The 25,242-nt window shown below is 43.2% G+C and overlaps 1 protein-coding gene across 3 annotated transcripts in view; it reads right to left on the bottom strand.

The window, feature by feature from the left end:
• Window positions 1-225: 225 nt before the first annotated feature.
• The window catches only part of c3h2orf76 (chromosome 3 C2orf76 homolog), a 36,180-nt gene continuing 11,163 nt past the window's right edge, over window positions 226-25,242 (bottom strand). For all 3 annotated transcript variants that reach the window (XM_070875464.1, XM_070875466.1, XM_070875465.1), the window contains exons 3-6: window positions 20,701-20,751; window positions 19,693-19,730; window positions 2,870-2,951; window positions 226-771 (exon numbers count right to left, since the gene is read on the bottom strand). In XM_070875464.1, coding sequence (XP_070731565.1) covers window positions 695-771; window positions 2,870-2,951; window positions 19,693-19,730; window positions 20,701-20,751 — 248 coding nt within the window. In that variant the 3' untranslated portion in view covers window positions 226-694. The remainder of the gene's footprint in view (window positions 772-2,869; window positions 2,952-19,692; window positions 19,731-20,700; window positions 20,752-25,242) is intronic.

The raw sequence follows: 25,242 nt of genomic DNA on the forward strand, positions 1-25,242 counted from the left end.
AATAAACTTCAAACATAATTTGTTGGCTATAAAGCACTTTGGAATGTCTTGATGTGAAAGGTGCTGCATAAATGAAAGTTGTGTCTTTCTCTGGTAGTGGGGATGGAGATGATTCAAAAAAACTTTACACTAATGTTAGAAACTTTTACTGTGATCCCAACCTGACAATGTTTACATCAGCCATCAAATAAACTTACACTATAAACAAATTTAAAGAGCCATAAGTTAACTTTATATCCATTTATTTGAAACAAAATGTTCACATAATTTATAACAGAGCATTAAAAAAGTAGTTGCTAGTTTCAACTATTCAGAGTTCCATCCCACCATTCCCAATAGAAAGTACGAAGACTCCCTGCTCTCTGGCCTTTCAATATTGCCTCAACCAATCACGAGCAGGTGAATAGCCTTCCGATTTTCTCCCATTATTGTGGGTAAAGTACATCGCTACTGCTCAGCACGTTCTCTGGCAAAAATATACTGGAGGAGTACACAATTAGGCCAGCCAAATTAAAATGTACATTTTTACTGTCAACATTTTAACAGGAAAGAAACTAAAAGTTAATTTTAATTATTTAAATGAGCTTCTCTATTGCATTCTTGTCAAAAGCAATTTCAACATATTCTGCAGAATGTGATACTTGAGCTCATTAAAATTGTTTCAGAAACTTAACATATAATCTTATTACTTTCATCACCAGGCCACTACAGGGTTCTTTTTGTATGTTTCATAATCTTCTTTCTTAAAACAAGCCATTTCTGTTTCATGGGCTGCAAAATAAACGGAGAGACATGGAGATTATCTGCAATACTGTACAAACTGTGTTTGATTCAAAATTGTAACCGTTGAGGAAAGTTACCTGCATTTAACCTTTCGAGTCCTGATAAATGAAAGGTAAATCATGTCTCTGAATTTTATAAGAACATAAGAATTAGGAACAGGAGTAGGCCATCTAGCCCCTCGAGCCTGCTCCGCCATTCAACAAGATCATGGCTGATCTGGCCGTGGACTCAGCTCCACTTACCCACCCCTCCTCATAACCCTTAATTCCCTTATTGGTTAAAAATTTATCTATCTGTGACTTGAATACATTCAATGAGCTAGCCTCAACTGCTTCCTTGGGCAGAGAATTCCACAGATTCACAACCCTCTGGGAGAAGAAATTCCTTCTCAACTCGGTTTTAAATTGGCTCCCCCGTATTTTGAGGCTGTGCCCCCTAGTTCTAGTCTCCCCTACCAGTGGAAACAACCTCTCTGTCTCTATCTTGTCTATCCCTTTCATTATTTTAAATGTTTCTATAAGATCACCCCTCATCCTTCTGAACTCCAACGAGTAAAGACCCAGTCTACTCAATCTATCATAAGGTAACCCCCTCATTTCTGGAATCAGCTTAGTGAATCGTCTCTGTACCCCCTCCAAAGCCAGTATATTCTTCCTTAAGTAAGGTGACCAAAACTGCATGCAGTACTCCAGGTGCGGCCTCACCAATACCCTATACAGTTGCAGCAGGACCTCCCTGCTTTTGTACTCCATCCCTCTCGCAATGAAGGCCAACATTCCATTCGCCTTCCTGATTACCTGCTGCACCTGCAAACTAACTTTTTGGGATTCATGCACAAGGACCCCCAGGTTCCTCTGCACCGCAGCATGTTGTAATTTCTCCCCATTCAAATAATATTCCCTTTTACTGTTTTTTTTCCCCCAAGGTGGATGACCTCACACTTTCCGACATTTTCCAGCAGGAAACAATAGACAGCAATAAGTAGGACCCTTATAGCTGATTCCCCACCCCCCTCCATCTACAGGAGTGTTGAAACAAATTGTAGAACATCTAACTCTGCCCCAGCAGTCAGCCAACTCAACATGGACTGGAGATTGAACCTTCATTGTCTGTATTGCTGAATTCCACACTGAGAAGTGCATTTACCAACTGAGCCATTAGGGAGCTAGGTTCAGACTTCTAACTAAATACAATTTGGAGAAAAAGCACTTTTGTATCCGTGTTATTTGGCTGATTGTTATATTGATAGTTGTATTCATTAATTTGAAAAAAAAAATGAAATGTATTTTGTCAAATTCACGGGTTAAATATTGCATCTTGAATGCAATTTGGACATATAAATTGACTGTAAAAACAAAATTATAACTACTACATACACAATATTTACAGAACAGAAACAGGCCATTTGGACCCCATTCCAATGTGTCTTGCAGAAATCTAAATGAATACAGTCCATAAATCTTAAATCAGCTGCACAATTAAGCACTGGAATTCAGAACAAACAGCATTCACAATCTTAGATTATATAAACAACCTGAAATTTGATTTGATTTGAAAATCTACATTTTGTCCTGTAATCTACAACTCATCCCAATAGATGGATTTAAGGTATTCAATTTTAATTTAGATTATTGATGTAAAAATAACTTCACTGATCTGTTTCATTCTACCTGCTCCCTAAAGAACTATCTACTTTACATTTACTGTACAATACCTTGTCAACATCATGGGAAGATTTTATCTTCACTATTTTAGCAAATTGGGTTGGGCTTCATCTTAGTTCCAGACTTGTCCACGTGCCAGGCCTGGTCTTCAACTTAGTCAAAATTTCAGTTAGAACCAGAATTTGGACATGCTTGTTACATTTAAATGGTTAAGTTATTTCAACTTCTGGTGTGAAAGTGTAATGACTGCTTTGTGCTTTTTGTTGCATGTGATTCTCAGATCAACTTGGCTCTTGCTAACCACAAACCAATCAGAAATCCATTTAGAATGCTACATTCATACAATCGTATGTTCACAGAAACATAAAATATACAGATATGCACAATGTGTCAGAAAATCAAGAGAATTTCTAATCACTTACCCACTCCTGCTTCTTTCAGTGTGCTTGCCTCCTTTAAAATAAGCTGATCATCATTATCCAAACTCACTACAAGATCATTTGTCTGTAAAACAGAAAATAAAACGTATAGGTATTACATCACTGTTTTATTTGTATTAAATACTTTTAAGTTTAAGGTATCCTGCAGTTTGTTTTTCTTCATTAGATGAAACACGTGCCTTAAATCATCACATTACCAAATTCTTAAAACTGAGAAAAAATGAGAGCATGCTATTTTTAGGAAAAAAGTGTCTACCAGAAATGACTTATCCCACCCACATCAATGCTTATACATATGTAATATGGATGAACAGTTCAAAACAAAATTTACTACTACACAAAATGAGTACGTTCCCCATATTTGTTTTCACTGAGATCCTCACAAAATGGGCCAGGCTTGCCATTGTGTTTGTAACACAAAAATAAAATCCAACCCTCATGATAAACAAGTTGACACTGTAACAATTTTTGAGTGCCTTCATAAAAAGAACAGAGTTCTAAATTCAACATAGTATATTTTAATATCCTCAAAGTAAGGTTGAATGTTTTGAAAATTAATAATGTTCTTGTGACTTACGATTGGAGTGCTCGATATGGCGAGGAGCAAGTTCTTACCCTTAGATCAATCCCATGTTTTTTCTTTCCTAATACACATCTATAAGGGGATCTCTATGGAGGCCTGCATATTTTGTTAGGCAGACATTCAAACAGACTATGACAATGAGAGATGGGGGGGATCCTCTTAAAACATGTATGCTTACTTTTAACTAAGTTAAAAAGTGATATAGTATCATAGATGAGCGAAAAACTCACTATTCTGAGAGATTCTGATGATAAACACCATATAAATGCCATCTGAACCCCCAAATTAGGTTACAAGACAACTTTTGATGTAATGCACAATGGGCTAGACTTTCGGCACATAATCACCCATTTAGCACCCATATAAGTGCCGAAATTCAGTTTATCGCCCATATTTGATGATAAATGGAAACTAGCGCCCAATTATCACCCATTTATCGCCGGCACAACTTTCGGCATGCAGGAATGAACTGAATCGCCCGGCCTATTTTTTAAAATAAAATATGACGTCATCACTCATGCAAGGCCCAGAATACTATTTATAATGGAAACTAGTTCCCAAATATCACCCAGATTATCGGCAAGCGCGACTTTCGGCATTTCGCCCATATTGCGCTCAAATGATTGCTCACCCAAAAAGGCGCTCAAGAAAAGCTGCACTCACCTGACCTTAACCCGGCAGTATGGAGGAAGTTTAATAAAAGACTGCTTGAAGTGGATGGGAGCATTGAAGTAATTTGTGAGTGATTTTAAGGGTGTTTTAGAATCTTGCTAATCATCTAATCATATTATGGTTAATTTTGAGTTTATATTGTATTTGTTGAGGACAATTTAAGAATTTTGAAGACAGATTAGGGCATTTATAGTGATGGGGCCTGGAATTTCTCAACCAGTATTGATGGCTACTCACATGCTGCAGAATAGAGATGGAAGAGAGTTCATTGAAGAGCATTATGTGCCCAAAGAGGTGGAGAACTGCTGAGGAGGAGGAGACATTACACCCAATGCATTTACAGGGATAAGCAATCATACCTGGACTTGTCCAATAACATGTGCGTTAGAAGGCTGCGCTTCCGAAAGGATGTCATCAGTGAGATATGCCAGCTAATTAAGGGAGATCTGCAGCCTACCAGCACCATCAGGACCGTACTGCCCGTTGAGGTTACGGTTACTGCGGCTCTTTCCTTCTATGCATCGGGCTCCTTTCAAGCCTCAGCTGGCAACATTTGCGGCATCTCTCAGCATGCCACACATTGCTGCATTTGACAGGTGACTGAAGCCCTTTACGCACGCAGGGTGGACTTTATAAACTTCCCTATGACCAGAGAGGCACAGATTGAGAGTGCTTTGGGATGCTCGACAATAGTAAACTTCCCCAAAGTGCAGGAAGCAATAGACTACGCACATCGCCTTGCGAGCACCTTTACAGAATGCAGAGGTGTTTTGGAACTGAAAGGGATTCCACTCCCTGAATGTGCAGCTCATTGTCGACCACAAGCAAATAATCATGGCAGTAAACGCATATTTTCCAGGGAGCATCCATGATGTGCACATCTTGTGTGAGAGCACTGTCTCTCTGTTTAAGAGAGTCAGCCACAAGGTCACAGTTGGATGCTGGGGGATAAAGGATATGGCCTTGCCAGCTGGCCCCAGACAGAAGCCGAGAAGCGTTGCAACGAAAGCCATATAGCCACACGCAATATCATCGAAAAAATAATTGGAGCTCTGAAGTGCCCGAACCATTCAGGAGGCAACCTACAATACCACACTAAGCATATCGCCGAGTTCAAATGTGGTGTGCTGCATGTTGCTTAACCTAGCTCTCAGGAGAGGACAACAACTGCAAAGATTGGACTGCTGGCCCACCTCAGGAGAGAGGGGAGGCAGAAGAAGAGGAGGAGGAGAACGAGGACCTCGGGGAGGACAATCAGCCTGCCGATGAAACCATGCCCCCACCCCACCCCCCAACACCACTGGAAAAGCCCCGTGGTAGTTATGCAGCTGCAAGGCTGTTGCGTCAGCAGCTCATAAATGAACGTTTTGCGTGAAGCTACATTGATGAGTTACAGTTGCGTTAAGTTTCATTCTGGCCTGGTCATTGTTTGCAACCCTTGTATTGATGTTTAACCGTACGTTATTAGAAGACACTGCACAACAATTGTAAAGTTCAATAAAAAAATTTTTAATAATGTAACAATTGATGTAAAATTTTTAAAACAAACTACAACACCCATCTCCCCACCACCCCCAACAGTCAACAACATTTTTCACCCAACAATAATTTTTAAATAACTTTAACACTACAAAAACACCCTCTCACCACCCCCAACATTCAACACATTTTTAATTACAATAAGAACAGTCAACCAGTTTAATTAAAATAGATTACCCCCCCCATCTGCAGCCACGCATCCCTCCTCTACCTTTACCCCCTCATCATAACCTCCCTGCTAAAGGGGCCAAGTCGTCTTGCAGTAGAGGGCTGCTTCTGGGGGGGGGGGGGGGGGGGGGAAGGAGCGACGTTGGCAGATTGACTTCAGGGTGCCGAGGAGAAGACGTTTCCGAAGAAACTTCTTCCAAGTGAGAAGCAACTGCTTCCTCCTGACTTGCATCTGTCGAAGTTGATGGTGGTACAGTACCTTGGGGTGCAGTGCCTTATCCCGAAACCATCGCCTGCCGCATGGCATCAACGGAGTCGGCCGTTCGCCGCATTGCCGCAACCATCTGCCCCATGTCTTCCGAGATTCTAGCAGATAGTGTGGCAATGTTGCCGGTTAACCCACCAATTGCTTGGAGGAGCTCTCGACCAATGTCGATGCTCGCCCTCGACAGAGACACCTTGTCCTCGTTCACATCTGCCTGTCGCTGTGTGTGCCTACCTCGCTGACCCAACCTCCACAGGTCGGCGTGGGCACTGGATGACTCGGAGTGCCCTGCTGAAAGCTGCTTGGCCCAGCTACTTCAGCCATTGAGGATGACGTGGCCACAGGTTCTACAGACGACCCTTCAGGCTCATCATCCTCCTCCTCGGTTCATCATCCTCCTCCTCGGTCATATCTTGTACTTCCCCCGTCGTCAGCGCGATCTGCAGCGATTGGGGTGATGCTCCAGGGGCCTCCCGTTGCACCTGGGGAGCCGGAAAACATAATTGAGGTTAATAGAAGAGGAGAGACTTGAGAATGCTTGCGCTGCGCAGACATATTGTACGAGGAGCAACACTACAGCAATAAATTTGAACGAGAGATGTTACATATAATTAACATGAGAGTGCAGAAGAGTACAGAAGCTGCATGCATAACATTACATTATTCATATATTATAATCAAATGGCATTAAATTACTTTAAATTAACACTGGTTTACACATTACTCACGTGGCTCAAGAACGGGATCAGCACCACCACGGGTGGCAAAACGATTATGCGTGCCTAAGACTGCGGCACGCTCCTCGAGATCGGTCAATGTGTAAAGGTCAGCAGGCCCTCCTCCGGTCCGCCCCCGCTCCGCCTGATTCTTAGATATGTTCCTCTACAAGCGTGACAAGAGCATGGCATAAGCTAATTGCCTAGGTACTATTACAGAAATACAACAGATATTGTAATCCACAATTAGTCACCCCACATGCTATTCATCGTTAACGTTAAATGCTAATATGGTTTGTATCCAATGGATGCATGGTTATAACATCTACGTTCAGAGAAAATATTTAATAAGATCGTGTTTAGGAACTAATGCTCGACACCAACCCTCTCACATACAATCCACAGAAAAGGTCCATCTACGGGCCGTGCCATTCGGCGCCTGAGGGGAGGGAGCCAGGTTATTGCAATCGATGGAGATCCCCGAAGGAGGGGGGGAAATCAGGACAACTGCTGAGCTGGTGAGCTCAGCAATGACAGGACCATGAGGCACTGGCTATGCTTGGAGAATTCTGTGGGGCTGGAGATAATGTCCCAAAGTGTCCCAGGGCAGACAGTGAGCCAGGGCAGCTCTCCCCCAGTCCAGGCTGGGTCACTGTGTGACTGAGAGACTTACACAGTCTGGACAAAGCTGAGCGGCCCCCTCAGCGCTCAGTCGAGCCCCCATCCACCAATCCAACCCAAAAAGGAGACGGTGCCCAAGTTAAAGAGTTGCTCACAGTACACAAGCAGCGATATAACTTAATAATTCTCCTTCTACCTTGAAGTAGAAATGCCAAGTGTTTGCAGTCTGTCTGTTTCCAGTCATTCCTTTGGCCCCAATTTTCGATCAAAGCATTTAAATAATAATTAATACTATCGATTCAAGTTTGAGGCTTCTCAGCAACATTAGAGTTAAAGGGCGCAGGTTCCAACCCCAGTCCAAATCTTAGCAGGGAAGCTGCCCAAGATTACCCAGCTTAATTACAATCCGGCAGATTGACATTCTAATTAATGAGTCAGTGCATCATCACAATTATTAATTTAATAATTTAATACTTCTCTTGTGGACAAAACAAGACTGTTCCAGCGCTTGCGGCACTGTTCTGGCTCTCTTCTATCATGAGCTGCCAATGAGACTATCGTGGCGATATCCGCCCATATTCGTTGGTATACTCTGGGGGGGAGGGGAGGGGTTTCACAAGCCCACCCCAGGTTAATTGGACCCACCGAATCTCCACCTCATGAACTAAGGCCTCATTCACCTCTTCGGAGAATGGTTTCACCCTCCTTCTCCCTCCAACCTCCCCAACACTCTCTCCCAATTCCTCATGTTCCATCTCCATGTTATCCGATTACTTTTTTTCTCAATTCCTTCAAATTCGCAAGCCTCCACAAACTTTCCTTCAAAAACCTCTCTCTATCCCTCCCTTTGCCTTCTGAGCATGTGCAGATGACCCGCGACCTCCCGAATCGCGGGAAAAGTTCTTTGCCTGAAAAAAAAAGCACATGCACAGAACAACCGTTGCTATAGATGCCAGCCTTGCACGACTGAATACATCGCTAGCACCCATTTCACATCGCTAAGGCTATCGCCCAAATTAAAAGGCAAAATTAGCGGGTTTTAAAATGGGCGATATTCCAGCGATCCTGAAAAATAAAAAAAACAAACGCCAGAAATATCCTCCATTTTTGGGCGAAAGCGATCATAGTGGAAAGTCTAGCCCATGGTGTATAATTATGCAGGAGGGTCCGCTGGAATTTCAAGTATGTTCTGAGGTCTCAAAGGAAAGCTACATGAAGTTCAGTGAGAAGCACACTCCTCTGTGATAATTACTTACAAGAAAATCATTTGACATACTAGGGATTTATTCAATAGTCTACAATATAAAAGCATAATTTTTTCTCAATCTCCGGCCACAAAACTAGGATAGTAATATTCTGAACCCATTTCAATAGGGGCCTTCAAGGTCTCTTCACCAAAATGTAGGTGTGTAGTTTTAATTGTATTGCTCTCCTATATAACTGAAATTAGGTGAAGTGCTAGATTAATAGAAGCAAAAAGGGAACTCAAATTGCAGGGAACTCAACTATAGCAGTCGTATTTTCATCAACGTAAATGAGGCAAAAACTGGCCACTGTTGAAAGTTATTGTATTATCAATGAAGACAACAATTAGAACATGGGACTAACTTTCTTACAAAGACTTCAAAATAATATTCAACATTGAAATGATGTCAAAATTTAAATTGCTTCTACGACAAACGTTAATTCATTTTGGAACAGATAATAGACATTAAAACAGATTAATAAAATCTTAATTCCATTCAAGCAGAAATTTATTAGTTCTCAACATTTCTTGTAGCTTTGTGTTCTCAGAAATGAAAACAAACATTCCTTTTAAACAAATGCTAAGAAGTGAAGAACTGAATGAAAGTGGAAAACAAAAACTACATGACTAAAATTTGGGAATAAAAGTCAAAATTTAGGATTACATTTCTTATGAAGGATTTAGCTTAAATTAGAAATAGAAACATAGAAAATAGATGCAGGAGTAGGCCATTCAGCCCTTCGAGCCTGCACCACCATTCAATATGATTTTGGCTGATCATGCTACTTCAATACTCCATTCCTGCTTTCTCTCCATACCACTTGATCCCTTTAGCCGTAAGGGTCACATCTAACTTCCGTTTGAATGTATCTAACGAATTGGCCCCAACAACTTTCTGTGATAGAGAATTGTGAACCTGTGGAATTCCCTGAGTGAAGAAGTTTCTCCTCATCTCGGTCCTAAATGGTTTACCCCTTATCCGTAGACTGTGACCCCTGGTTCTGGACTTCCCCAACATCGGGAACATTCTTCCTGCATCTAATCTGTCCAATCCCGTCAGAATTTTATGTTTCTATGAGATCCCCTCTCATTCTTCTAAATTCCAGTGTATATAAGCCTGGTCAATCCAGTCTTTCTTCATATGTCAGTCCTGCCATCCCGGGAATCAGTCTGGTGAACCTTTGCTGCACTCCCTCAATAGCAAGAATGTCCTTCCTCAGATAACAAATCCAAAACTGTACACAATATTCAAGGTGTGGCCTTACCAAGGTCCTGTACAACTGCAGTAAGACCTCCCTGCTCCGATACTCAAATCCTCTTGCTATGAAGGACGACATGCCATTTGCCTTCTTCACCGCCTGCTGTACCTGCATGCCAACTTTCAATGACTGATGTACCATGACACCCAGGTCTCGTTGCAACTCCCATTTTCCTAATCTGTCACTATTCAGATAATATTCTGCCTTCCTGTTTTTGTCATCCAAATGGATAACCTCACATTTATCTACATTATACTGCATCTGCCATGCATTTGCCCACTCACCTAAACTGTCCAAGTCACCCTGCAACCTCTTAGCATCCTCCTCACAGCTCACACTGCCACCACCCAGCTTAGTGTCATTTGCAAACTTGGAGATATTACATTCAATTCCTTTGTCTAAATCATTAATGTATATTGTAAATAGCTGGGGTCCCAGCACTGAACCTTGCAGTACCCCACTAGTCACTGCCTGCCATTCTGAAAAGGACCCGTTTATTTCTACTCTTTGCTTCCTCTCTGTCAACCAGTTCTCTATCCACATCAATACATTACCCCCAATACCATGTGCTTTAATTTTGCACAATAATCTCGTGTCGGACCTTGTCAAAAGCCTTTTGAAAGTCCAAATACACCAAATCTACTGATTCTCCCTTGTCCACTCTACTAGTTACATCCTCAAAAAATTCTGGAAGATTTGTCAAGCATGACTTCCCTTTCATAAATCCATGCTGACTTGGACCGATCCTGTCACTGCTTTCCAAATGTGCTGCTATTACATCTTTAATAATTGATTCCAACATTTTCCCCACAACCTATGTCAGGCTAACCGGTCTATAATTCCCTGGTTTCTCTCTCCCTCCTTTTTTAAAAAGTGGGGTTACATTAGCTACCCACCAATCCACAGGAACTGATCCAGAGTCAATAGAATGTTGGAAAATGACCACCAATGCATCCACTATTTCAAGGGCACTTCCATAAGTATTCTGGGATGCAGACTATCAGGCCCTGAGGATTTATCAGCCTTCAATCCCATCAATTTCCCTAGCACAATTTCCGGACTAATAAGGATTTCCTTCAGTTCCTCCTTCTCGCTATACCCTCGGTCCCCGAGTATTTACGGAAGGTTATTTGTGTCTTCCTTAGTGAAAACAGAACCAAAGTATTTGTTCAATTGGTCTGCCACTTCTTTGTTCCCCATTATAAATTCACCTGATTCTGACTGCAAGGGACCTACATTTGTCTTCACTAATCTTTTTCTCTTCACATATCTATAGAAGCTTTTACAGTCAGTTTTTATGTTCCCTGCAAGCTTACTCTCATATTCTCTTTTCCCCCTCCTAATTAAACCGTTTATCCTCCTCTGCTGAATTCTAAATTTCTCCCAGTCCTCAGGTTTGCTGCTTTTTCTGGTCAATTTATATGCCTCTTCCTTGGACTTAACACTATCCCTAATTTCCCTTGTTAGCCACGGTTGAGCCACCTTCCTAGTTTTATTTTTATGCCAGACAGGGATGTACAATTATTGAAGTTCATCCATGTGATCTTTAAATGTCTGCCATTGCCTATCCACCATCAATCCTTTAAGTATCATTCGCCACTCTATCCTAGCCAATTCACGTCTCATACCATCGAAGTTACCTTTCTTTAAGTTCAAGGCCCTAGTCTCTGAATTAACTGTGCCGCTCTCCATCTTAATAAAGAATTCTACCATATTATGTTCAGTCTTCCCCAAGGGGCCTCGCACAACAAGATTGCTAATTAATCCTCTCTCATTACACAACACCCAGTCTAGGATGGCCAGCCTTCTAGTTGGTTCCTCGACATATTGGTCTAGAAAACCATCCCTTATACACTCCAGGAAATCCTCCTCCACCGTATTGCTACCAGTTTGGTTAGCCCAATCTATACGTAGATTAAAGTCACCCATGACCAAGGCTTTGCCTTACCTAGTCCTGTTACAAATGGAAAAATACTGGCAAAAATCACACTAAATACATTGGTTATCAATATGATCTTCCTGGACGACATTTAGGCTTGAACTGATAAGTAGCAAGCAATATTTATGCCATACAAGTGTTAGGCAATGACTATCTCCAACATGTGAAAGTCTAATCACCGTCTCATGACATTCAACTGCATCAACATCCTGGAGGTCACCATTGACCAGCCAATTAACGGAACCAGCCACATAAATACTGTGGCTACAAGAGCAGGTCAGAGGCTGGGTATTCTGCGGAAAGTGTCTCACCTCCTGACTTTCCAAAGCCCTTCCATTGAAACTGTTATTTGAAATAAAATTCGAACTGTGAGTTTATTTTTTAAAGTTGTTGCTTGTCCTCCGAGACAGTGATTGTTGAAACTGGAAAAATCACCTGTAACATTAATCCAACCTCGAAACAGTAACCCAACCTAGTAACATTAATGAAACTTTATTCGTGTTATGCTTCAGCACTTCTCAGATCAGATTTCCATCTGTTGTGGTGAATGTTATCTTTTAAATTTGGGACCTGACAGTTATGTACAGAATGCTTCTGCACAGCTTCCAGTTCATTGGCAGGAGTCACTCCATTTAAGAAAAGCTTTAACTCATCTCACTTTAAATGGATTAGCAACACAGCTGAAAAGCTAATGGAAGAATGCCATGGAAACACATTAAACATTCATCCACTAATCGTGGGGCAGCCCATCAATCTGTCTCTTTTAGAAACATATAAACATAGAAAATAGGTGCAGGAGTAGGCCATTCGGCCCTTCTAGCCTGCACCGCCATTCAATGAGTTCATGGCTGAACATGCAAATTCAGTACCCCATTCCTGCTTTCTCGCCATACCCCTTGATCCCCCTCATAGTAAGGACTACATATAACTCCTTTTTGAATATATTTAGTGAAATTGGCCTCAACAACTTTCTGTGGTAGAGAATTCCACAGGTTCACCACTCTCTGTGTGAAGAAGTTTCTCCTCATCTCGGTCCTAAATGGCTTACCCCTTATCCTTAGACTGTGGCCCCTGGTTCTGGACTTCCCCAACATTGGGAACATTCTTCCTGCATCTAACCTGTCTAAACCCATCAGAATTTTAAACGTTTCTATGAGGTCCCCTCTCATTCTTCTGAACTCCAGTGAATACAAGCCCAGTTGATCCAGTCTTTCTTGATATGTCAGTCCCGCCATCCCGGGAATCAGTCTGGTGAACCTTCGCTGCACTCCCTCAATAGCAAGAATGTCCTTCCTCAGGTTAGGAGACCAAAACTGTACACAATACTCCGGGTGTGGCCTCACCAAGGCCCTGTACAACTGTCGCAACACCTCCCTGCCCCTGTACTCAAATCCCCTTGCTATGAAGGCCAACATGCCATTTGCTTTCTTAACCGCCTGCTGTACCTGCATGTCAACCTTCAATGACTGATGTACCATGACACCCAGGTCTCGTTGCACCTCCCCTTTTCCTAATCTGTCACCATTCAGATAATAGTCTGTCTCTCTCTTTTTATCACCAAAGTGAATAACCTCACATTTATCCACATTATACTTCATCTGCCATGCATTTGCCCACTCACCTAACCTATCCAAGTCGCTCTGCAGCCTCATAGCATCCTCCTCACAGCTCACACTGCCACCCAACTTAGTGTCATCCGCAAATTTGGAGATACTACATTTAATCCCCTCGTCCAAATCATTAACGTACAATGTAAACAGCTGGGGCCCCAGCACAGAACCTTGCGGTACCCCACTAGTCACTGCCTGCCATTCTGAAAAGTACCCATTTACTCCTACTCTTTGCTTCCTGTCTGCCAACCAGTTCTCAATCCATGTCAGCACACTACCCCCAATCCCATGTGCTTTAACTTTGCACATTAATCTCTTGTGTGGGACCTTGTCGAAAGCCTTCTGAAAGTCCAAATATACCACATCAACTGGTTCTCCCTTGTCCACTCCACTGGAAACATCCTCAAAAAATTCCAGAAGATTTGTCAAGCATGATTTCCCTTTCATAAATCCATGCTGACTTGGACCTATCATGTCACCTCTTTCCAAATGCGCTGCTATGACATCCTTAATAATTGATTCCATCATTTTACCCACTACCGATGTCAGACTGACCGGTCTATAATTCCCTGTTTTCTCTCCCTCCTTTTTTTAAAAAGTGGGGTTACATTGTCCACCCTCCACTCGATAGGAACTGATCCAGAGTCAATGGAATGTTGGAAAATGATTGTCAATGCATCCGCTATTTCCAAGGCCACCTCCTTAAGTACTCTGGGATGCAGTCCATCAGGCCCTGGGGATTTATCGGCCTTCAATCCCATCAATTTCCCCAACACAATTTCCCGACTAATAAGGATTTCCCTCGGTTCCTCCCCCTTACCCGACCCTCTGACCCCTTTTATATCCGGAAGGTTGTTTGTGTCCTCCTTAGTGAATACCGAACCAAAGTACTTGTTCAATTGGTCCGCCATTTCTTTGTTCCCCGTTATGACTTCCCCTGATTCTGACTGCAGGGGACCTACATTTGTCTTTACTAACCTTTTTCTCTTTACATATCGATAGAAAATTTTGCAATCCGTCTTAATGTTCCCTGCAAGCTTCTTCTCGTATTCCATTTTCCCTGCTCTAATCAAGCCCTTTGTCCTCCTCTGCTGAGTTCTAAATTTCTCCCAGTCTCCGGGTTCGCTGCTATTTCTGGCCAATTTGTATGCCACTTCCTTGGCTTTAATACGATACCTGATTTCCCTTGATAGCCACGGTGGAGCCACCTTCCCTTTTTTATTTTTACGCCAGACAGGAATGTACAATTGTTGTCGTTCATCCATGTGGTCTCTAAATGTCTGCCATTGCCCATCCACAGTCAACCCCCTAAGTATCATTCGCCAATCTATCCTAGCCAATTCACGCCTCATACCTTCAAAATTACCCTTCTTTAAGTTCTGGACCATGGTCTCTGAATTAACTGTTTCATTCTCCATCCTAATGCAGAATTCCACCATATTATGGTCAGTCTTCCCCAAGGGGCCTCGCACAACAAGATTGCTAATTAATCCTCTCTCATTACACAACACCCAGTCTAAGATGGCCTCCCCCCTAGTTGGTTCCTCGACATATTGGTCTAGAAAACCATCCCTTATGCACTCCAGGAAATCCTCCTCCACCGTATTGCTTCCAGTTTGATTAGCCCAATCTATGTGCATATTAAAGTCACCCATTATAACTGCTGCACCCTTGTTGCATGCACCCCTAATTTCCTGTTTGATGCCCTCCCCAACATCACTACTACTGCTTGGAGGTCTGTACACAACTCCCATTAATGTTTTTTGCCCTTTGGTGTTCTGCAGCTCTACCCATATAGATTCCACATCATGCAAGCTAATGTCCTTCCTAACTATTGCATTAATCTCCTCTTTAACCAGCAATGCTACCCCACCTCCTTTTCCTTTTATTCTATCCTTCCTGAATGTTGAATACCCCTGGATGTTGAGTTCCCAGCCCTGATCATCCTGGAGCCACGTCTCCGTAATCCCAATCACATTATATTTGTTAACATCTATTTGCAGTTAATTCATCCACCTTATTACGGATACTTCTTGCATTAAGACACAAAGCCTTCAGGCTTGTTTTTATTAACACCCTTTGTCCTTTTAGAATTTTGCTGTACAGTGGCCCTTTTTTGTTCTTTGCCTTGGGTTTCTCTGCCCTCCACTTTTCCTCATCTCCTTTCTGTCTTTTGCCTTTGTCTCCTTTTTGTTTCCCTCTGTCTCCCTGCATTGGTTCCCATCCCCCTGCCGTATTAGTTTAACTCCTCCCCAACAGCACTAGCAAACACTCCCCCTAGGATATTGGTTCCGGTCCTGCCCAGGTGCAGACCGTCCGGTTTGTACTGGTCCCACCTCCCCCAGAACCAGTTCCAATGCCCCAGGAATTTGAATCCCTCCCTGCTGCACCACTGCTGAAGCCACGTATTCATCTGCGCTATCTACTCTGACTAGCACGTGGCACTGGTAGCAATCCCGAGATTACTACTTTTGAAGTCCTACTTTTTAATTTAGCTCCTTTTAAAGGGCTATTCATGACTAGGAGTATCTGTAGCTTAATAGCTCTTCTTTTACTGCTATGAAGTAAATTATCTTCAGTTAATTACACAAATTGATTAGCCTTGAAATGCATGTATCTGCACCTCTAACAAGAAGGAAAGGAATTGCATTTAGATGGCGCCTTTTGTGACCTGAAGACATCCCAAAGCATTTTATATCCAATGTAATTTGTTGAAGTGTAGTCACTGTTGTAATGTAGTAAAATCATGGCCCCAATGTTAACTGTCCTTGCTTGGGGGAAACCGGGCAGGGGTTCAGTTAAATTGTTAGTCACTTACACCCTCCGATCCTGCTGCTTTCCCGCTATGTTCCAATCGTAGAGGTCCTACAGCAGCCACAGGACCTGGATTATAATATTTAAAGAGCGGGACACCTACAGGGAGGAAGGGGGGGGGGGTCCTACTTTACATATGGACCCAATCTGCAATTTTAGTTTAGGTTTCCTTCTGGGCAGAAGTGCTCCTCCGGGCTTCACCAGGAAACCTTGGGTCTCCCTTGCACCAGGCTACCCCAAACTGTTTGCAGCCAGACCCATATCCCCTGATTGCAGCCAGAGTCTTCCCCCTCCCCCGATCACATCCAGACATTCAGACTCACCTCCCCCACCCACGCATGCTGATTGCCGGGGACTTTTCCCACAGATCCCCAGCTGTGGCCTCCTGCCACCAGATTCCCACTCACCCATGTAGTCAATCTGGCTGGGTATTGGGTGGGACTCTGCAAAGATTCATTCAAATGAGGCCCTACCAGGGTCTCTATGTCCCCCACCAGGCTCCGACACATTGTTCCCACATCGCTGTTAATATCGAGGCCGAAGAGTATTTAGATTAATAAAATAAAAATTCTCATTTTTATTCTAGTCTATCCAAATCTTTAAAAAAAATTATCAACAGACTAAATAGTTATATCCAAATTACCACAGGGGAATTAATATGATAAAGTTGTCTTTATTTTGTATTTTATTTATTCCTACCCTTTGAGTTCACAAATAACTTTTATAATTCTGTTTGAGAATTATTGGCAGTCTGTGCTTTCAGCCTCCTAGGTCCCACTCTCTGGTATTCCCTCCCAAAACCCCACGGTTCTCCACTTCCTCCCCTCCCCGTTAAGACCCTCCTTTTAACTCAAGCTTTTAACCATTTAATTTAAATACCCTTTGTAAAGCTGCATCACCTCCACTTCAACAGCCTTCAAACAGAGTCAGGTGCTGCCCTGCTCCATCATATACCTGTGGACACATGCCTGCAACTTGGATCTTCTCTGCTTTCCTTTCATTTTTGGCAGTTTCTCCTTAGTACTTCTCCTTGAATCTTAGAAAACTCTCAATACTCGCAGAAGTTGAGTCCCTCTTTTGTGATACTTCACTTTATTTCCATGCAATTCTCTGCCCCCTAGTTGTGCTCCTTACACCCATCCTAATCTGCAGCTGATTCCATGCTAATCAGCTGTTCTCTGAAATTGGGTGCAAAACACAGGCTTCTTTGAAATATTGGGCTAGAACCTCCACTTTTGAGCTTATTGCCCAAAATGGGCATTATTTCCGGTGTGGGCGTTAAAAAGGGTTTTCAGATCGCCGGCTTCTCGCCCATTCTCAAAACACCGAGTTTACATGTTTGAAAATGGCCGTTACCGTGAGTGATATCAAATGGGCGGTAGTGTTAAATTTTTCTGATCTTCTACCATAAAGTGCGGCCGTCCTTAGCAACGGCATGGCAACGCTCGATTTCAGCGATTCAGGAGGTCAAGGGTCATCATGACATGCGCAGAGAAGGAGACAGAGAGAGAGTGAGCTCAGAGGCACTGAAAGCGTGTGTGGCTGTGGTGTGTGCTTGTTTGGCTATTGTGGGAGGAACTATGGAGATTCACCAGCAGCAAAAAGCCCACTAAGCACCAAGAACATAGTTGGCGTCCAACAAATAACATGGAAAGGATGGAGGAGGCCCTGGAGCTGGTAGCCAGGAACACTGGTGGCAGAGGGCTCCCAGAGCGCCGCACTGCACCCCAAGGTGATGCACCCCCATTGCCAACCACACGAGAGCCATCAGCAATATCTTGCTTATGGCTCAGAGCACGCTCCCACCTCGGGACCATCCTCCCCGTATCCATCCAAGCAGCGCTTCAGGCCGTCACACATCCCCCCCCCACCAATGAAGCATCGCCTGAGGATCTCCTCGGCCAGGCGGCTTGGAGTCAGAAGTGTAAGGGGAGGGACAGAGGGGGGGAGGAGAAGCGGGGGGAGGTGTTGGTTTGATTTCAGACTAATGTTCGGTTTAAATGTTTTTTATTTAACAAAACTTTGCAGCACATTGGCTCAGATAGCTGTACCATTACACGCTGGTGTTTCCTTATCAAAGGGTATAATCACAGGAAATCCTCCTCCACTGTATTGCTACCAGTTTGGTTAGCCCAATCTATATGTAGATCAAAGTCACCCATGATAACTGCTGTACCTTTATTGCACGCATCCCTAATTTCCTGTTTGATGCCATCCCCAACCTCACTACTATTGTTTGGTGGTCTGTACACAACTCTCACGAGCGTTTTCTGCCCTTTGGTGTTCCGCAGCTCCACCCATACAGATTCCACATCATCCAAGCTAATGTCCTTCCTTACTATTGTGTTAATCTCCTCTTTAACCAGCAACACTAACCCACCTCCTTTTCCTCTCTGTCTATCCTTCCTGAATATTGAATACCCCTGGATGTTGAATTCCCAGCCTTGGTCACCCTGAAGCCATGTCTCCGTAATCCCAATTACATTATATCCGTTAACAGCTATCTGCGTAGTTAATTCATCCACCTTATTACAAATGCTTCTCTCGCATTGAGACATAGAGCCTTCAGGCTTGTTTTTTTTAAACTCTCTTTGTCCTTTTAGAATTATGTTGCAATATGGCCCTTTTTGATTTTTGCCTTTGATTTCTCTGCCTTCCACCTGTTCCTTATCTCCTTTCTACTTTTGCTTCTGCCCCATTTTACTTCCCTCTGTCTCCGTGCATAGATTCCCATCCCCTTGCCATATTAGTTTAAACCCTCCCCAACAGCACTAGCAAACACTCCCCCCCTAGGACATTGGTTCCGGTCCCACCCAGGTGCAGACTGTCCGGTTTGTACTGGTCCCACCTCCCCCAGAACTGCTTCCAATGTCCCAGGAATTTGAATCCCTTCCTCTTGCACGATTCCTCAAGCCACATATTCATCTTAACTATCCTGCTTCCCAAGTGTAAGCCAAGATGATTTTAAAAGACAGTCTTAAGAAACTTCATTAGCTTAGCAACAATTAAATTAACATTTTAGCAATAAGCCTCACTTTTAGACTGGTTATTCGAAATCACCAACCTTGATTTTTAATTATTTGAGAATGTGTATCGATATTAGAATGTAACATTTTAAAACCAGCCAAAAGCTGTACTGTATTAGAATCAGTTTGCAAAGTCATCAGCTGACATGGAAAAAAAAACAAGGCACATGTAGCGCATTTGTTTTAGCAAGATTTTGATATACAAGGGAATTTTGTGCTATGCTCATCATGATATACTAAAAGATAACTTTTGTAAGTGCTTCATAGGCTATAACTAGTTTTATTTTAAAATCATGTCAAAAGAACAAAACTAGAAAAAATCCAAAGTGTTGTATATTTAAACATACCTTTGCTCCATGTGCCTGGTGAATAATCTTTAAGGTATCTGAAGAAAGAATATAAAATTATTTAAAGTTATATAGTTCACAGACAAAAAAAATTGGCATCTGTGTTTTTGCTTTCTCACGTGTGTACAACTCTGTTTCTCACTCTCTGGTCTCGTTTTCACCATGTAAGTGTTCCTGGAGCCAGTCTTAGGGCTCTAATCCTTTGATAGCCATAGAAATAATCCGGTTTCTCCAAAAGGTATAGAGAAACGAGCTGGAACTGCAGTCCGGAAGGAAATATCAGGCTGGGGTGCTCAAACTGACACACAAAATCACATTCCAAGACATACACACACTCTTTTTAATGAAAATTTCCACTTCAGTTTTGAGCAATTTAGCGATAGCAGCCCTATCTTTTGTAATTCATATTCATTCATGCTCCTCCTTGAACCGAAATATAACTGAAGTCAAGAAGGAGCCACAGTAGAAACACTAATGCTGTTCAGCCTCACGAGCACTTCCCAAACTGAGAGCAGGTAGCAAGAAAAACAATTAATACCAGAGAGAAGGCGGTCAGCTATGGAGCAATAGTGGGGAGGCTGGCTAATACAGCACACAATTCTTCATTAATGAGTGGGTGCAAATACACAGATGTCAATAAGAGCAATGGCGGGGACGTTTACCACCACGACACACACCATTCTGGGTCAGCTCGGCATGAAGGTGTAGCTTTAGGCCAGAGAAAAATAGTGGAAAGGCTGACTGCTATAACGCATACCATTTGCAATTTATGGCCAGGAATATGAAGCAGTCAGCTGGAGAATGATAATGAGAAGGCTGATTGGAACTCCACGGTATTTTAGAATCAGTGAAAAGTTAGTTAAAAATCACTATTTTTAATCAAGTGCTTTACATAAATGTGAGATTATAAATGTTGGTTGACTATGTTCTGTTCAGCTTTCTAATTATTAAAATGGCAACTATATAAAAGAGCTAACTTTAAGCTATTTCAATTCAAATATAACCAACCATAGGTGTACTTCTTAAATGGTGGTGGAAGTCCAGGTTTTGAAGGTATATCTGCACAAAGCAAAAACATAACATTTCTAAATATCATTGATAAAGATAACAAAGATAGTCACATTTTTGAGGGTATGCAATGGCAGTTACTCAAAGATGACATGACAATACCATAACTCCACCTGTATGGGGACATGTGTAATTACAATTAACACAAAGGGAACAGCAATGCCAGTCAAATACATCGGATTCAACAACAAGTAAGAAAGACATGCATTTTATAGTGCCTTTCACGACCTCAGTGCATCCCAAAATGCACTGCCACTGAAAATTAACTATTACATGTGGGAAGTCTCATTCTTTCAGATTTGAATTAGTGTTTGAATTTTAAACTTACTCTTTTAACTCATCCTCTTAATCCCATTTTTCGTTCCCTCTCTATTTTGTTTTCTGCATGTAATTTGGCATTGAATTAAATATTCTAACTTGCACTTCCTGGTTTAGACTTTGCATGTCAATCTGATTGTTTAAGGAAATACGCCATTCCTTGCCCTGTTACACAGATCCCCTGCAGAGGGCGCCACATTGTTTTGGATTTCTAAACACTGCAAATTCCAGTGAAAAAGCCCATAAAAAGTCTGTGAGCAAATGTAATTTTAATAAATGGCTGGTGCTGTTCGTTCGTCGCTAATCGCGAAATTCGGGCCATTAACTATATGCATGATCCAGGCTATTCTTGAACACTTATTTTGCTTCGGTCTTCACAGTGGAAGACACAAAAACCATGCCAAAAATTGCTGGTCACGGGAATGTGGGAAGGGAGGACCTTGAAACAATCACTATCACTAGGGAGGTAGTGCTGGACAGGCTAATGGGACTCAAGAAAAGTCCCCTGGTCTTGATGAAATGCATCCCAGGGTATTAAAAGAGATTGCGGAAGTTATAGCAAATGCATTGGTTATAATCTACCAAAATTCTCTGGACTCTGGGGAGGTGTCATCAGATTGGGAAGCAGCTAATGTAACGTCTGTTTAAAAAAGGGGGCAGACAAAAGGCAGGTAACTATAGGCCGGTTAGTTTAACATCTGTAGTGGGGAAAATGCTTGAAGCTATCATTAAGGAAGAAATAGCAGGACATCTAGATAGGAATCGTGCAATCAAGCAGACGCAACATGGATTCATGAAGGGGAAATCATGTTTAACTAATTTACTGGAATTCTTTGAGGATATAACGAGCATGGTGGATAGAGGTGCACCAATGGATGTGGTGTATTTAGATTTCCAAAAGGCATTCGATAAGGTGCCATACTGCAGAAGATAAAGGTACGCGAAGTCAGAGGAAATGTATTAGCATGGATAGAGAATTGGCTAACTAACAGAAAGCAGAGAGTCGGGATAAATGGATCCTTTTCAGGTTGGAAATCGGTGGTTAATGGTGTGCCACAGGGATCGGTGCTGGGACCACAACTGTTTACAATATACATAGATGACCTGGAAGAGGGGACAGAGTGTAGTGTAACAAAATTTGCAGATGACACAAAAATTAGTGGGAAAGCGGGTTGTGTAGAGGACACAGAGAGGCTGCAAAGAGATTTAGATAGGTTAAGCAAATGGGCTAAGGTTTGGCAGATGGAATACAATGTCGGAAAATGTGAGGTCATCCACCTTGGAAAAAAAAAACAGTAAAAGGGAATATTATTTGAATGGGAAGAAATTACAACATGCTGTGGTGCAGAGAGACCTGGGGGTCCTTGTGCATGAAACTCTTTTGGAGTTTATCTGCAAAACAAAAAACATTAATCGGTGCCACCCGCCCTTGATGACACACCAGACATTTACAAGGCCCTCTTTTTTTTTGGGCACTAAATCACTTTTTTTTTTCCAGTGCCCCCTATAAAAGGGGAGGGGGACACTAAAAGCACCGGCAATTAAAACAAATTAAACTTTAAAACGTAAAATCAAATTAAAATTTGGTTGCCGGGCGTGATGATGCACTCCAGTCCCTCCGGTGCCCACCTCTCGCGGAAGGCCGCGAGCGTACCGGTGGACACCGCGTGCTCCATCTCCAAGGACACCCTGGACCGGATGTAAGAGCGGAAGAGAGGCAGGCAGTCAGGTTGAACGACCCCCTCGACCGCCCGCTGCCTGGACCGGCTGATGGCACCCTTGGCCGTGCCCAGGAGCAGTCCTACGAGGAGGCCTTCGGACCTACCCGCTCCCCTCCGCACAGGGTGCCCAAAGAGCAGGAGAGTGGGACTGAAGTGCAGCCAGAATTTCAGGAGCAGCCCCTTTAGATAATGAAACAGGGGCTGCAACCTCATGCACTCAGTAAAAACATGGAACACGGACTCCTCCAGACCGCAGAAATTGCAGGCTCCTTGTGCAGGAAACTCTTTTAAGTTTACCTGCAAAACATAAAAACATTAAACGGTGCCACCCGACCTGGGTGACACTCCAGACATTTACAAGGCCCTTTTTTTCCCCCCCTTTTTTTTGTTTTTTTTTGTGTTTTTCTTTTTTGGTTTTTTTTTTTTGGGCACTAAATTCACAATTTTCCCCAGTGCCCCCTATAAAAGGGAAGGGGGACACTAAAAGCACCGGCAATTAAAACAAATTAAACTTAAAAAACGTAAAATCAAATTAAAATTTGGTTGCCGGGCGTGATGATGCACTCCAGTGCCCACCTCTCGCGGAAGGCCGCGAGCGTACCGGTGGACACCGCGTGCTCCATCTCCAAGGACACCCTGGACCGGATGTAAGAGCGGAAGAGAGGCAGGCAGTCAGGTTGAACGACCCCCTCGACCGCCCGCTGCCTGGACCGGCTGATGGCACCCTTGGCCGTGCCCAGGAGCAGTCCTACGAGGAGGCCTTCGGACCTACCCGCTCCCCTCCGCACAGGGTGCCCAAAGATCAGGAGAGTGGGACTGAAGTGCAGCCAGAATTTCAGGAGCAGCCCCTTCAAATAGTGGAACAGGGGCTGCAACCTCATGCACTCAGTAAAAACATGGAACACGGACTCCTCCAGACCGCAGAAATTGCAGGCTCCTTGTGCAGGAAACTCTTTTGAGTTTATCTGCAAAACATAAAGACATTAAACGGTGCCACCCAACCTGGGTGACACTCCAGACATTTACAAGGCCCTTTTTTTCCCCCCTTTTTTGTTTTTTTTTTGTTTTTTCTTTTTTTTGTTTTTTTTGGGCACTAAAATCACAATTTTTCCCCAGTGCCCCCTATAAAAGGGAAGGGGACACTAAAAGCACCGGCAATTAAAACAAATTAACTTTAAAACGTAAAATCAAATTAAAATTTGGTTGCCGGGCGTGATGATGCACTCCAGTCCCTCCGGTGCCCACCTCTCGCGGAAGGCCGCGAGCGTACCGGTGGACACCGCGTGCTCCATCTCCAAGGACACCCTAGACCGGATGTAAGAGCGGAAGAGAGGCAGGCAGTCAGGTTGAACGACCCCCTCGACCGCCCGCTGCCTGGACCGGCTGATGGCACCCTTGGCCGTGCCCAGGAGCAGTCCTACGAGGAGGCCTTCGGACCTACCCGCTCCCCTCCGCACAGGGTGCCCAAAGATCAGGAGGGTGGGACTGAAGTGCAGCCAGAATTTCAGGAGCAGCCCCTTCAAATAATGGCTCCTTGTGCAGGAATCCCAAAAAGTTAGTTTGCAGGTGCAGCAGGTAATCAGGAAGGCGAATGGAATGTTGTCCTTCATTGCGAGAGGGATGGAGTACAAAAGCAGGGAGGTCCTGCTGCAACTGTACAGGGTATTGGTGAGGCCGCACCTGGAGTACTGCGTGCAGTTTTGGTCACCTTACTTAAGGAAGGATATACTAGCCTTGGCGGGGGTACAGAGACGATTCACTGGGCTGATTCCAGAGATGAGGGGGTTACCTTATGATGATAGATTGAGTAGACTGGGTCTTTACTCGTTGAAGTTCAGAAGGATGAGGGGTGATCTAATAGAAACATTTAAAATAATGAAAGGGACAGACAAGATAGAGGCAGAGAGGTTGTTTCCACTGGTCGGGGAGACTAGAACTAGGGGGCACAGCCTCAAAATACGGGGGAGCCAATTTAAAACGAAGTTGAGAAGGAATTTCTTCTCCCAGAGGGTTGTGAATCTGTGGAACACTCTGCCCAAGGAAACATAGCTCATAGAATGTATTCAAATCACAGATAGATTTTTAACCAATAAGGGAATTGAGGGTTATGGGGAGCGGGCGGGTAAGTGGAGCTGAGTCCACGGCCAGATCAGCCATGATCTTATTGAATGGCGGAGCAGGCTCGAGGGGCTAGATGGCCTACTCCTGTTCCTAATTCTTATGTTCTTATGTACTTCCTTGTATCTGGTTGCAAAACAGCATTAGCAGAAAGCTGGAAACAAGGCACCCTCCTATTCTCAAGTGGTATATAACATGGAACATATCTCAAAGGAAAAGGAAAGACTTCTTTGAATGAGCTTTGATTGTAGTATGCACATGAAGGTCAGAAACTATTTAAGTACAATGAATAATCTATACAAAATATCTAAACATAGATTGAAAA

This window comes from Pristiophorus japonicus, chromosome 3, assembly GCF_044704955.1.
Source record: "Pristiophorus japonicus isolate sPriJap1 chromosome 3, sPriJap1.hap1, whole genome shotgun sequence".
In the NCBI taxonomy this organism is placed as follows: Eukaryota; Metazoa; Chordata; class Chondrichthyes; family Pristiophoridae; genus Pristiophorus; species Pristiophorus japonicus.